General features: G+C 38.4%; 1 protein-coding gene across 2 annotated transcripts in view; it reads left to right on the top strand.

Annotated features, from left to right (window-relative positions):
- LOC127417554 (THO complex subunit 2-like) overlaps window positions 1-15707 on the top strand; it is a 95169-nt gene that overhangs the window by 68945 nt on the left and 10517 nt on the right. For both annotated transcript variants that reach the window (XM_051657550.1, XM_051657549.1), the window contains exons 29-33: window positions 3942-4129; window positions 5522-5624; window positions 7275-7654; window positions 11603-11661; window positions 12968-13003. In XM_051657550.1, the coding sequence (XP_051513510.1) occupies window positions 3942-4129; window positions 5522-5624; window positions 7275-7654; window positions 11603-11661; window positions 12968-13003 (766 nt within the window). The remainder of the gene's footprint in view (window positions 1-3941; window positions 4130-5521; window positions 5625-7274; window positions 7655-11602; window positions 11662-12967; window positions 13004-15707) is intronic.

Raw genomic sequence — 15707 nt, 5'->3', positions numbered from 1 at the left:
GGGCTAGTGAAGACGGCCCAAAGTGGCTGGTAATCTCAGGCACATCATTAGGAACAAGGTTGGTTGTGGAGGAGACTTGAAAGCTCATAATTTAGCATGGTCAGTCAAGGAAGAATGAGAGCCTCTTCATTGGTTCTTAATGAACAAAGTCCATTCAGATATTGCACTCTGCCAACCGGAAGGCCTTTGTCCTGTCATGATAAGGCAGTCTTATCGGTTATTAACTGTAATGAGCCGTTGTGCTTCACTGGAGCTTGAATAAGTGACAAGGACTCGCGTATGCCCCAGTGATTCCAAAGGGCATCTGCCTTTGCTATTCTCCTGAATGACAAAGCAGCTTGAAAACAAACCCTAGTGAGCTGCCTTGCTATCTGCTGACTACAAAGGCAGCTGCCTTCAACTATATTGAAGCCACAAAAGTGACTGATTTGGATCGTTCTACATGGGCAGCAACTCCATGTGCTGCATAAATAGTGCTTGTTGCATGAAGCGTACAGGAGACTTGACCCAACTGATTCCAATAGAATTAGATGTTAGCATGTTGCTAAGTTAATGACTCGATTAAGAGACACTGAATATACAAAGTGCAAAAGTAGGCAGCTCAATAGGTTTTGGAACATAGCTGTTTGGTATGAGCTGCTCGCATGGTTTCGAGAGACTTGCAAGTTGATCTATTTGGTATACCTAAGTGATTTTTATTATTTTTTTAATTGCCCTATCAATGCAGAAGTCGTAATAACTGTTGACATTTACTTTGTAGTGTGTTTATGCCACCAGTGGGATTTCTCAACACACCTCGTCTTATTGGGCAGACGTTGGCCCTGTTCTTTGTGTTTCTCTGTAGAAACATGGAATCAACAAGAAACGAAAGAGGGAATCAGACCTTGTGTATATCTAAAATATGCCAATTCAGTTAGCACTGATCAGGGTTATTATAGTTTTGAATTTACATTTTTATTTATTTATTATTTTCAATTTGTCCTTTCTATTAAGTTTAATTTTTGCTCGTTTTTTACACTGACTTCGTCCACATTAATCTGGATAAATTTGAAAACGTTGTTTTCATTTCGAAACGCGCTCCATCCACTGCCTTTTTTCAAAAGTTGCTCGTCCACTTTGAAACCCCTGAAATGCTTAAAAGGGCAGTCACACTACACTTTGCGCTTAATTCACTCCCATTCACACGCAACCGAATGCGGTAGAATGGTAACGCAAAATCATGCGAAGAAATTTCTTTCGACACTGCGTACCCAAGTTCAAGTTTGGTTGACTCTGAACTGTGAATCCGTACAACGAGACGATGCGTGGCCAATTAAAGATCAAAATGCCACACCCTGACCTCTTGGCTCAAAACAAAGAATACATATTTTGAAGCTGCATGTTTTATTGTTACAGGAAAGTGAGTAGACAATATATAATTTTTTTTTTTTAAATATATTTGTTAATTGCGATGTTGTATTTACTTACAACAGAAGCCCTCCTGTGTGACATTGCGTTGTCCGATAAAAATTTGCATGCTCAAAGTCTTGTGTGAGCAGCCCTTTAATCCCCTTACTGCGCATGTGGAAAAACACGTGTAATCTGAAAGGCAATTGTCCTTGTGTTCTGCTGCCGGACAGCAATTCCAAGTAAACTTCCCATCACAATTAATGGAGTGTAATGTGAAGCAGTGACGTGCACAGACCTTAGCAGGGACAGGGGTGGAAGGATAAAAAAGTCGCTTTTTATTTATTTATTTATTTATTTTTTATAAATAAGTAGTAATTATAAATACTTAATCTGTATATATGACTTATGACAACTGTATAAGTTTACATACACATTAGCCAAATACATTTAAACTCAGTTTTAAACTCAGGGAAAACATTCCCTGTCTTAGGTCAGTTAGGGGGTTTGTGTGTTTGTGTGTGTGTATATATATTGTACATAGTTTTTTTCACATTTTTCCTTTATAACAAATAATAGCCTATTCTGTTACATTTCTCACAAAAAGCACCATGGTATTACACTTGTTTGTTTATTTTCTAACTTGGTCTGTGATAACCCAATGTTTAAAGTACCTTGGAGTACCTTGACAGTATCATGAAATATGAACATGATCAATCATTCAGTACCATGGCATTACCCTGGTAACATGGTGCATGGTGCGAAGGCACGATGAGAAATTGCGAGCATGAGATGATCGGCTGTGTTCCGCGAATGCTAGAAGGTCCTTGAATAAAGTATAACATGCAAGGAGGGGCAGCCGTTGGAGTTTCTGGTGCCCCCCTAGGGTATGATGGTACCCCCCTAGGGAGTTGGTGCCCTACACAGACTGCGTAATAAGTGACGCGACAGTTTATAATCCCATTATAATTAATAAATCTGTCTACACTGCAGCGCCATGTTGGAAAATGCAGTAGCAATTGAGTATTATACTTTCTGATGAACTTACATCACAGTACATGGAGCGGACTTTTTATCTGACCTGTTACTCGTCTGAGGTAACGGCACTTTGGTGTTCCTGGGCGAAACGAAAGTGAGAAAATGAATCTTTTCATGGAGGGCCCTTCCACAGACTGTTAGTGAAGGGTACATTCATACTGAAATGCCATGTTTCCTTCAGAGTACCCACTTCAAGGGCTCTGCGGTTCGGAGTGAGTTTAGGACATATGGAGGATCACATGCGATTGGAATCTGCCCCCAATCTGTGCGCTCTTAAAGGCACCTCCGCTTATTTTTCTTTAATATGCCTGCAGTTTACAAAGAAATCTCATAATAACACATTATTACTGTTATTGTGAGATTATGAGATTTTAACTACTTGAATTTAATTATTAAAATTTCCCTCCTTTTTCTGGGTGACCAAAATGGCACCTTAAGATTTGTGAATGAAAGGGGCAGGGGCTTGTGCCCCTTCTGCCCCCCTTCTGGGCACGTCACAGAAGTGAAGGTTGTTCAAAGTAACATTTATCTTTAACAATGCTATCAAAGTGGATAGCATGCACAACAACGGCGCTACAACACGAGCACCATCTAGATTGTTTTGCGTTGGATCACATGACTGCGTCACATGACGACAAATACAGCAATTTCAAACTTATCCACTTGGGAGAGCGTTTTCGAAAATCTCTGTATTTGCTGGACAAAAATGCAGTCTCAGCATAGACGGAAGGCCAAAACATAGAGAAAAAGATGTGTTTTCAAATTTAGGCCATGTCCACACTAATCCGTTTGTTTACAAAATTTACGTTTTCAGTTTCCTAACTTTTTAAATGTTTTCCAAAATATGCGGTAATGGAGGGTGCTTACGAAAAGCTCCATTTTTGTGTTTTTATTGTGTGGATGAAAGCTAAATTAATGCGTTTCAAGGGAAAACATGTTAATGTTGACGTTATCTTAACTGTTTTCCCTCCCCAGTTTAGTTTCAGTCTATTTTTATTAATTTTCTTTATATTTTAGGTCTGCCAAATTTAATGCGTCAATTCATATAATTTAACAGTGTTAAATTTATATTAACATTTAAATTAAGGTCGAAATAAAATATAAAGGCTGTCTGGTTTTATCGCTATCGGGTTGCATTTTCATTTTTTTATTAAAGTGCGTTGTAAAAGTTGAAATTGTATAATGTATTCTATTGTCATGTTCATCATGTTTATTTTAATTAGGTTTGGACATATGGAAAATTATTTTAGTTTTAGTTTTCCTATTATGTATGTTTTTTTTTTTTTTTTTTTTTTTTGGTTAACTGTATTCTTAAGTCTTTATTTTAATTTCAGTTAGTTTAATTTTCATTTTAGTTATTGATAGCACAGAACTATTATTGTCATTCACCTGGCCTAAACAAAAACTGCTCTCTTGAGTATTTCTTTTTGAATCCATCCATTCTTGAGTACTTGTTTTGAAGCATTAGACTTTGTATTACCATCTGCCATTATTTTAACCGTGTATGTGACTTGCAGCTACTCTGGCCAATTGAAAGGCAGGAAAGTGCACATGGTGCCTGAAAATGAGTTCCACCATAAGGAGCAGCCAGTGCGCAGTGCCACACCTGGTACGCTGCAGAACGGACCTGGCAACACGGGCAAGCCGGCCGCCACCGCCTCTGCCAACTCTGGCAAAGGCAAGGAGGGAGCCGTCGAAGACTCTGGTGAGTTAATGATAGTACGAGCATAGAAGAAATTGTTTATGGCTGTGAAGCTTTTAGTATCGATTTGGGAGCATCTGGACTGGTTTATCCATTTATTAAGGACATCTTGATGCTTATTTAACATCTACAAGCACGTTGCCATGGCATGCCACACTCGCTGTGGGTATTGCTTCCCTGAGGGAGTTAATAATGATTACTGTGTGAATTGGGTTAAAACTGCTTGAGGTTACTGGCATAGCCTCAAACACACACGCATACATTAACACAAAGATTAAACAAAACTAATGCAAATTAGACTGCTACACAGCATTCAAAAACCTATTCAGTCCATCCCAGGGCAGAAATAACTTTCCAATGTTAAAGGAAATTCTAACACAATTTGCTCACCGTAATGTCGCTCGGAAGTAAAATCAGATATGATTTCTATATTATTTGTTATTGTTCATCCAAAAATAATTCTCACCATTTTCTCACCCTCATGCCGACTTCTGCGGAACACACACAAAGATCTTTTGAAAGATGTACGATGTGTTTTTCATAAGGTCTTTTCTGCAGAAGAGAGAAAGTCATGAGTTTGAGATGGCACAAGGGGAAGTAAATGATGAGAGTTATCATTTTTGGGTTAACTAGTCCTTGAAGGCTTTGATAAACTAGTTTAGAGTGCTTGACCTTTGGCTTTTTACCCCTTTAAAATGTCCATTGTGCTTCCCTCTTTTTTGCCCTTTTCCTTAAATCTCAAAGGAATTGTTGGGTGTGTTTAAATAATTCACTTTATATGAAGCACAATCTCTGTTTCATGCACTTTTAATGAGCTTTCAATGGCACTTGAAGGATGCCTGCAATTCCCCAGCATGCTTAATGCCCACATCAGCGGTTAGAGTAGTGCAGCATGTATTTAAATCAAGAGCATATTCCATAACTCTGTCACTCGTTCACAAAAAAATGACCTTTACCTTTATTTTTCCTTTATTTTTATAGGCAGTTAGGTCATATTGTTATTGTTTTATATAAAGCCATAGCAATTACTTTAACTTTTTGAAGTTCCTTATAGGGAAAGTGCACCCATAAATGAGAATTTTATCATTTACTCACCCTTGTTCCAAACCCGTATGACATTGTTTTCTTGGGAACACAAAAGGACTTGTGTGGAATGTTAATCTCAGTCACCATTCACTTTCATTGCATCTTTATTTCCATTCAATGAAAGTGAATAGTGACTGAGACTAAACATTCTGCCTGACATCCTATTTTGTGTTCCAAGGAAGAAAGTCATGTGGGTTTGGAACATCATGAGGGTGAGTAAATGACAATATTGTCCCATTAAATAATGATACTATCATCTCTCTTCGCCTGCCCTTTTGTGATGTCTGTGTTGCCTTGATGTGTTTACAGATAAATCCAAGGACAAATCTCAGGTGGCTCAGAAAACTGCCAGCAAAAGCAGCACTGCAGCAAATAAAGTGAGCAGCAGCAATGGAAACAGCACTCCAAACAGGTACTTCACCCAAGACCCGACTCTCCATGCCGCGCTAGTTTGCAGCTGTAGCAGAAAATGATGTACTGCTCTCATCTCTTATATAACGTTATTAAAAGTTGAAGCCCTGGGGTGCGAAAGTTTAGCAGGGTCTTATTATTTCAAACTACTCACCAAATAAATCAGTCCTTTATCAAAGTCTACCTTCCTTATGAACTGTGTAATCAAATTGAACCGCGTTCCAGGCAAGAATCCTGTTACAATTCTATTAAATTGAGCAATTGCGGCGAGAAATGCCTTGGAAGGAGCGATCTCTGAAGAGCATGGCTGTTACAACAATTGCATGATGGCCCATCAAATTGGCTGTGTAAAACATCATTTTGAAAGAAATATTTCAATGGTGTCGTGTGGAGACCGGGGGAAGAAAGGTCCCCTTTAATTTCCATTCAGGAAGCGTGTGAATGGAATGAGTTTGTAATGGATTTCTGAATGTTGTAACATGATTTGGCGGGGTCAGGGAAAGTGGCATTGTCAGGAATTTGTAATTCACCTGAGATGAGAGGGCGGGGAGGTCACTATGTGATCTGCTTGAATAATGAAGGAAACCATCAAGAGGAGTGTTCACATTCACTCCTGTCGCTCAGGGGGAACCCATGAGTATGATAAGATCAGCGTTTTAATTGAACAGGTCATATTCTAGCTTAATGGAAAATGAAAGACTAAAGTCCTTTGATTTCTTGATTTTCTAATGCAAATAAATGTATTAAAACATTTATTAATAAATTGATAAGATCACAAATTTGTATTAAAAAGTACAGCAAAATGGGCATCAGAGCTGCTAGAGACTGTTATATGTGAAAATCCCAGGAGATCAACAGTTACAGAAATACTTAAACCAGCCCGTCTGGCATCAACAATGATGCCACAGTCCAAATTACTGAGATCAAATTTTTCCCCCCATTCTGTTGGTTGATGTGAACATTAACTGAAGTGCCACACCTGGTTTTGGATGATTTTATGCATTGCACTGCTGCCACACAATTGGCTGATTAGATAATCACATGAATAAGTAGGTGTACCTACTAAAGTGATCACTGAGTGTATATTTGTTAATCCATTAATTAACAATACAATTGGTGAAAAAATTGTGTATTTAGTAACATTTTGTAACATCATTTAAATAAAAATAATAAAAATAAACAAAATTAATTAACAGATGATCAACAAATAGTCAATCTCATTTTAAGGAAGGCAATACAGGTGTTTGTGTTTAAGACTAGCTACTGTTCATGCTATGCTAATTATGTGTTAGATAATCGTTTTTCTAAGCTATCTAATAGTTCTCACTCCAGAAAAAAACATGGGATTTGTGCCTCTTTTTTTTTTTTTTTTTTTTTGCTTTGAAGTAATTGAAAGTGCCTCAGAAGGTTCTTATGTAACATATTTTACCAGCAACTCCATTGTGTTGTGACTATTCTGAATCAGAACAACTTATCAAAGTTCATATTGCTTTTTGTTGTTTCAAGAAAGTCTTTCTTTGGTGTTCATAACTTGCACTATAAAAGATTATTTGCTGATGCTGAATGAAAGCCTTATAAATATATTTTGGTGTCATTGTAATGGTTTTTCAAATCTTTAATAGACTTCAATTCATTCCTGCTCTCTTCACAGCACTAAAGGGAGCAAAGAGAAAGATGAGAAAGAGAAGACCACAAAGGAGAAAAAGGAGAAGAAAGAGAAGAACCCAGGGAGCACTCCAGAGGCCAAGGGAGGAGGGAAGGAGAAGCAGAAGGAGGAAAGATCCAGCAAGGAGGAGAAGCCCATCGATGGCAAGGAGAAGATGCCCAAGGCTGACAAGGACAAGAGGAAGGAAGACAAGAAGGACGAGAAGACCAAAAATGATGGGAAATCTGCCGAAAAAGAGTGGTCCAAGGAACGCGATGTGTCCAACGACAGCAAGATCAAGGAAAGCAGTAAGACGGAGAAGAACGCTGGGGCCGGGAACCTGAAGTCCCTAGTGCCCAGATCTGAAGGAGTCGAGTCAGAACGGGGTAAGACTGCTCTCACCTTGTTTGCTATATCAACCTCAAAGCAAATTGACAGAGTTAGATATGGTTCATTAGACTTCTGGGACCATACTCTTTGAAAAAACCTGACTTTGTTGATTTATTTATTTAAAGAACTCACTTTAAAACAAAAAGTCGGAGCAAACTAAACTATAGTTCACACATAAGTGAAAATTCTGTCTTTTACTCACCCCCATGTTGTAACACAGAAGGAAATGTTAGGCAGAATGTCTGAGCAGCTCTTTTCCAACTAGGAAAGTGAATGGTGATGTATGCTGTCAAGCTCTAACAAGGACAAAAGGGCAATAAAAGGCATTATGAGTGTTGTGTATCAGGGTTTCTGCAGATCCTTAAAGTCTGAAAATGTCATAAAAAGACTTAAATAGCTTAAATGATACAACAAAAGTCTTAATTTTTATTTAAAGAGGTCTTAAATTTGAAGGCAGAAAGACAGGAATCGTGATATGACCTAATGTGACTATCAAACTTCAAAACAACACTGTTTAAATAAATGCATGCACTGCGTATTTCAAAGTGAAAACTGTTGTATTTTCTCCAAGCACGCGAGGGCTTTTGAGCGTTTTCAGCTGTTTCAGAGCAGTTCATAAACATTAGGCCATATCAGAAATTTATGTCAAGCTATCACTAATGATCAACTGTTGATGGTGACGTAGATTATTGTAGGAGTGCACATTTTATTTCCCTCGTCTGTTTGAATGAGCAGCTGGATGCAGTGAACGGTAAACATTTCAAAATAAGAGTCCCCGGTGTATTTCAGCCTTAAAAGTTAAAAAAGTTCAGCACTATGTATCACATCTTTTTTTCTTTTTTTTCCCCCCTGGTTATTGGTATATTGGTTGCACCATAAACTGCATGTGGAATGTAATTCAATTTGGACTCTTGTAGCCTCTGTCTGGCCCTCCCCATCACAGGAAGGAAAGACTAAGAACATTTTATATAAGCTACCAATTTTAAAACTCTTAAACTGTGAGAAACAAGAGTCTTTGGTCTGATGAAACGAAGATTGAACTGTTTGGCCTCAATTCCATGCGTCATGTCTGTAGGAAACCAGGCACCGCTTATCACCTGGGCAATACCATCCCAACGGAGAAGCATGGTGGCAGTAGCATCATGCTGTGGGGGAGTTTTTCAGTAGTGGGGACTGGTCAGGGTTGAAGGAAAGCTGAATCATGGGAAAATCAAAAGAAATCAGCCAAGACCTCAGGAATAAAATTGTAGACCTCCACAAGTCTGGTTCATCCTTGGGAGCAATTTCCAAACACCTGAAGATACCACATTCATCTGTACAAACAATAGTACACAAGTATAAACACCATCATACCACTCAGGAAGGAGATGCATTCTGTCTCCTAGAGATGAACATAGTTTGGTGTGAAAAGTGCAAATCAATCCCAGACAACAGCAAAGGACCTTGTGAAGATGCTGGAGGAAACAGGTAGATAAGAATCTATATCCACAGTAAAACAAGTCCTATATCGACATAACCTGAAAGGCTGCTCAGCAAGGAAGAAGCCACAGCTCCAGAACTGCCATAAAAAAAGCCAGACTACAGTTTGCAAGTGCACATGGGGACAAAGATCTTACTTCTTGGAGAAATGTCCTCTGGTTTGATAAATAAATTTAACTGTTTGGCCATAATGACTATCATTATGTTTGGAGGAAAAAGAGTGAGGCTTGCAAGCCAAACAACTCCAATCATGTTGTGCTTGTGGCATCATGAGGAAGAAAAATTATGTGGATATATTGAAGGAACATCTCAAGACATCAGACAGGAAGTTAGTGTTAAAATGGGCCAAAATTCCAGCAACTTATTTTGAAGCATATGGAAGGCTACCCAAAACGTTTGCCCCAAGTTAAGCAATTTAAAGGCAATGCTACCAAATACTAAAAAGTGTATGTAAACTTCTGACCCACTGGGAATGTGATGAAAGAAATAAAATCTGAAATAAATAATTCCCAGGAGATCAGCAGTTATAGAAATGCTCAAACCAGCCTGTCTGGCACCAGCCATCATGCCACGCTCAATCACTGAGATCAAATTTTTTCCCCAATCTGATGGTTGATGTGAACATTAACTGAAGCTTCTGACCAGTGTCTGCATGATTTTATGGACTGCACTGCTGCCACACGATTGGCTGATTAGATAATCGCATGTATGATTGTTGGTGCCAGGCGGGCTGGTTTGAGTATTTCTGTAACTGCTGATCTCCTGAGATTTTCAAGCACAACAGTCTCTAGAATTTACTTCGAATGGTGCCAAAAACAAAAAACATCCAGTGATTGGCAGTTCTGTGGATGAAAATGCCTAGTTGGTGAGAGAGGTCAACAGAGAATGGCCAGACTGGTTCAACTGTCAAAGTCTACAGAAACTCAGATAACTGCTCTGTACAATTGTGGTGAGAAGAATATCATCTCAGAATGCTATTCTGAGATGCGGGTTGGTGCTATTTTGGCGGCACGAGGGGGGCCTACACAATATTAGGCAGGTGGTTTTAATGTTGTGGCTGATCGGTGTATATATACGCTGGCGGCCAAACGTTTGGAATCATGTGCAGATTTTGTTTGTTTCAGAAGGAAATTGGTACTTTTAATTCACCAAAGTTGCATTCAACTGATCACAAAGTATAGTCAGGACATTACTGATATAAAACAAACAGCAGCATCACTATTTGAAAGTAATTTTTGATCAAATCTAGACAGGCCCCATTTCCAGCAGCCATCACTCCAACACCTTATCCTTGAGTAATCATGCTAAATTGCTAATTTGGTACTAGAAAATCACTTGCCATTACAGCTGAAAGCTATTTGGTTCGTTAAATAGAGCTTAACATTGTCTTTGTGTTTGTTTTTGAGTTGCCACAGTATGCAATAGACTGGCATGTCTGAAGGCCAATATTATGTCAAAAATGGCAAAAAAGAAATTGCTTTCTCTAGAAACTCGTCAATCAATCATTGTTTTGAGGAATGAAGTCTATACAATGCTTGAAAATGCCAAAAAACTGAAGATTTCATACAAAGGTGTACATTACAGTCTTCAAAGACAAAGGACAACTGGCTCTAACAAGGACAGAAAGAGATGTGGAAGGCCAGATGTACAACTAATCAAGAGGATAAGTACATCAGAGTCTCTAGTTTGAGAAACAAACGCCTCACATGTCCTCAGCTGACAGCTTCATTGAATTCTACCCGCTCAACACCAGTTTCATGTACAGCAGTAAAGAGAAGACTCAGGGGTGCAGGCCTTATGGGAAGAATTGCAAAGAAAAAGCCAGAAAAACAAAAAGAAAAGGTTAGAGAGGGCAAAGAAACACAGACATTGGACAACAGATCATTGGAAAAGTGTGTTATGGATCTTAACCCCATTGAGCTTTTGTAGGATCAGCTAGAGTGTAAGGTGCGTGAGAAGTGCCCGACAAGACAGCCACATCTATGGCAATGTCAAGGATCTGCAAAGCTGTCATTGCTGCATGTGGAAGATTTTTTGATGAGAACCATTTGAAGTAGTTTCAATTCAAATTCAAATTGTAATAGTAATTTTTCACGTTATTAATGTCCTGACTATACATTGTGATCAGTTGAATGCCACTTTGGTTAATAAATTTACCAATTTCTTTCCATAAGAGCAAAATCTGTACATTTATTCCAAACTTTTGTGTGTGTGTGTGTGTGTGTGTGTGTGTGTGTGTGTAATCCATCCTTTTAGGAACTTGGCACTATAAATTACCTTCTACTTTAAATCTATTGAAAAGAGCCGCTCAGTGGTTCTGGTAAACTTTTTTTGTGAACTCCTTTTTGTTCCATGGAAGATAGAAAATACCTAACGGCATGAGAGTGGAACTATCTCTTTGAAAGTTTTAGGTGTGAAAAGCAGTTAAAACAATTATTTTTTTTTTTTATTTCTTTTCTTTCCAGAGCAAAAAAGGCGAAAGCTTGACACTCACTCATCACCATCACACTCCTCTGCAGTTAAGGTTAGTATGGCCTGAGGAGAGCTGTACACTTCTTTCCTCTTGTCCCTACCTGTCGGAGATCACGTGTTTTTTCAAACCTTCCTCATCCCACCGCGTCAGCCTAGAGGAGTTTGAGTGAATGCTTCTGGAGCCCAGCTGTTGTAGGAGAGCAGTGGGGGGAATTTTGCATCCTATGGACAATTTTTTTTGGGGGGGGGGGGGGATATATTTTTCAATAGATGTCAAAGATTTAAGATAAAATTCCAAGGACTTCCCATTATCTTAAATTGTAGCACGTGTCTCATTTTTGCTCACTTTTTTTATGCTGAGAGAATCTAACCCAAGTGCCTAATTTTTTTCGTCCCTTTTTTCGTATAACACAATGTTTTGTAAGATTGTAAATATATATATTTATTTTTGTAAATCGTCCTCTCCTTTTTGAAATTTTGGAGTCATAGCATATTACTTGCTGAATAAAGTGAAAAGTAAAAAAGATAAATAAAAATCTTTTTAACTAAACGCTGAGATGACAAGGTTTTAGCCAGAAGAAATCAAGCCAGATCTTCTTGACATCTGCAACTCCAAGAAGAAGTGGGATGTTTTGCCTGTCTTACTGTATCACCGATCTTGGATCCCCTGACAGGAATGCGCTGCTCTCCACCACCACTGCTTGCTTTTTTGGTGCAACATGATTTTTAAATTTTTTTTGTGCCCCATTTGCTCTCCGGCGTTTTGGTGTTTATCATTGCCCTGCCGTGGAAGGGGTTTCAGCGAGAGTTCCCCAGACATCTGCATGACCAGCGGACAACCTCTTCAGCATCCAGAGAAACCTGTGACGCATCATCAGCAACTACTGCATTCAGAGAAAGGCTACCAGGATAAGTGTGGGCAAAGCCTTCCCAGAGGGATCTGCCTATCCGTGACCAGGAATCTTGTTGCAATTGTCTATGAACAAGACCTCATACCAAAGTGTACACAAGCTCCTTATATTCTAGAGCCCTATATAAATGAAGTATATCTTGTTTAATCCTCTTCATTATACCCCATAGTTAATTTTCAGAATGTATGCTCTATTTTAGACCAAAGATAGACGTTGAGACTTTTACCATTAATGCACAGTTGCAGTGACGCACATGTAGGGTGAGATAGTCCAGTTCAGACTCACGTTAGGCTCCAGAAGTCTCTTCATCTCTAACCATGTGAAAGTTCTAGTCTTTGAAGGTCTATATGGGGATGTGTTGAGTGACGGCCAGCCTCCCCCTCCATCCTTTCTCCTGCTGTGTGCCATCCTCTCCAGCTCATGTGTCATCTCCATTCATTCCTACAGGACAATCTCAACGACCTCAAGGACACTGCCTCAAAGGTTTGGAACTTTTTCATCTCTAAACTCTATCTATCTAAGGCTGTCTCCAAACCTAGTGAGCTGCTTATTTAGACAGTATTTTTGAGCATCATAGGTATGTTTGAAACATTCAAATGAACATTTAAAATGAACTGCAGCAACCAATTCTTAAAAATATGCCTATGGTGCCAAAATAAATGGTGTCTCATTAGATAATATGGTGTCTAGTTGGACAATGTTTGTTTGTATGTTTGAAACATGCCTGTGATGTCCAAAAATGGCATCTAGGTAGGTAACATGTTTTCTCATTAGATGGTATTGGCTACAACACTTAATTGCATGATGGCCCATCAAATAATAATGTCTGAAACACACCTAACACAAAACACACTCCAGAAATGGTGTCTAGGTAGATAACATTCATTTGAACATCCCAAATGATGGCCAAAAATGGCGTCTAGTTAGATAACATGGTGTCTAGTTAGATGACATTCGTTTGAATGTTTGAAACATGCCTATGATGCCCAAAAATGGCATTTAGGTAGATAACATTCATTCAAATATCTCTTAATGATTCCCAAAAATGGTGTCTATGTAGATAACATTTGTTTGAAAGTCCCAAATGATGGACAAAAATAGTGTCTAGGTAGATAATGAGTCTGTTCCAAAACCTAGTGAGCTTCATTCGGAGGCAGCAATTTGAGGCATCATAGGCACGCTTCCGACGCAAAGGAAGTTCCAAAGCTAGGTATATTAATTTTGCTGCCTCATAAGATATGTCGTTTTGGCCGAATTCTAAGGTAGCATCATATGTATCCTCCTCTGGGTAGGAAATACCAGAATGCACCATGATGAGCTCGGTGGAAAAATAAATCCAAAATGTTGGACGAAGTGAGAGAAATTTGGATTATAAATATCCACATATTCCATTTTAATACGGAAAAGTATTGATAAAAAAAGTTTAATATCATAGAAAACTGACTATTTTACCCAAAATGTGTGTTTGCTATGCGTTTTTATGGTCATTAGAGGTTCGTGTCTTCCGCTTTGCATCACCTTTGTTGAAATCCGTTGTGAGCCGAGTCTCTCGTGCACTGCGTGTGTGGAGCACTATTTGAAATACACGTGGAGTTGCCACCTATGTAAAGTGTTCCAAATCGCACTCTTGTGAGGCATCATTTCAGTTAGGATGCTGCCATAGAAGACAAGCTCCCTATGTAGGCAGGAGACAGCAAGGCAGCTCACTAGCCTAAGTTTTGTAACAGACCCAATATTTCTTTTGAACATCCCAAATGATGGCCAAAAATGGAGTTTAGGTTGATAACATTCCTTTTGAACATCTAATTAGATTACATTCGTTTATATGTCTGAAACACCCCTATGATTCCCAGAAATGGTGTGTTGGTAGATAGCATTCATTCGAACATCCCAAATGATGCCCAAAAATGTCGTCTAGATAGTTAACATTTGTTTGAATGTCCCAAATGTTGACCTAAAATGGTGTCTTGGTAGGTAACTTTTGTTTGAACGTCCAAAATAATGGCCAAAAATGGCTTCTAGTTATAAAACTTGGTGTCTGGTTAGATAACATTCTCTCGTATGTCTGAAACACGTCTATGATGCCCAAAAATGGTTTCTAGGTAGATAGCATTCATATGAACTTCCTAAATGATGCCTGATAATAGCGTCTAAGTTGATGACATTGGTTTGAATGTCCCAAATGATGGCCAAAAATATAATTTAGGTAGATAACATTAATTTGAACATCCCAAATGATGGCAAAAAATGGCATCTATTTACATAACGTGGTGTCTAGTTAGATCAAATTTGTTTGTATGTCAGACACCTTTTTTTATGCCTAGAAATGCTTGTATGTAGATAGCATTCATTCAAACGTCCCAAATGATGCCCAAAAATGTCATCTAGATAGTTAACATTTGATTGAATGTCCCAAATGTTGACCAAAAATATGGTGTCTTGGTAGATAACTTTTTTTTTTTGAACATCCAAAATGATAGCCAAAAAGAGCGTCTAGGTAGATGATATTATTTTGAACATCTGAAATGATGGCTTAAAATGGCTTCTTGTTAGATAACATTTGCTTATATGTCTGAAACATGTCTATGATCCTCAAAAATGGTGTCTAGGTAGAGTAGATAGTATTCAGTCAAACATCCCGAACAATGCCCCAAAATGGCCTCTTGAAAGATAATATATATATATATAAAATATAACCTTTTACCCAAAAATTTTGTCTAGGTAGGCAGTATTTGTTTGAACATTCTAAATGCACCTATAGTGCCAAAAAATGCTGGCTAGATAGGTGACATGCATTCAAACATTCCAAATGTGCCTATTATAGGTAGGCAGCATTTGTTTGAACATTTCAAACCCTTGTCTATGTTACTCAAAAATATTGTCCATGTAAGCTGCTCACTGTGTTTTGAGACGCGGCCAATCTGTTTATCGCATCGTTGCCCAGAAAATGTCTTTACTGTGTATGTCATGATTGCATCTTCACATTAAATTTTTGTAATAAATGCAGGTATGGATTTTTTTTTTTTAGATTGGTAAGGTTCTAAAATATGAACTTGGTCTTTAAAAAGTCACTTTTTCCTTCAAAAGATACCCAAATATCCCTGAAACATGCAGCATTGCTCTCTTCTGCTCACACATTCCTCCCCACCCCTGCAAGGGCATTTGATATTCTGCAAATGTAATTTCA

Source organism: Myxocyprinus asiaticus, chromosome 27 (assembly GCF_019703515.2).
Source record: "Myxocyprinus asiaticus isolate MX2 ecotype Aquarium Trade chromosome 27, UBuf_Myxa_2, whole genome shotgun sequence".
Taxonomy (NCBI): domain Eukaryota; kingdom Metazoa; phylum Chordata; class Actinopteri; order Cypriniformes; family Catostomidae; genus Myxocyprinus; species Myxocyprinus asiaticus.
This window is presented reverse-complemented; position numbering and strand designations above follow the sequence as displayed.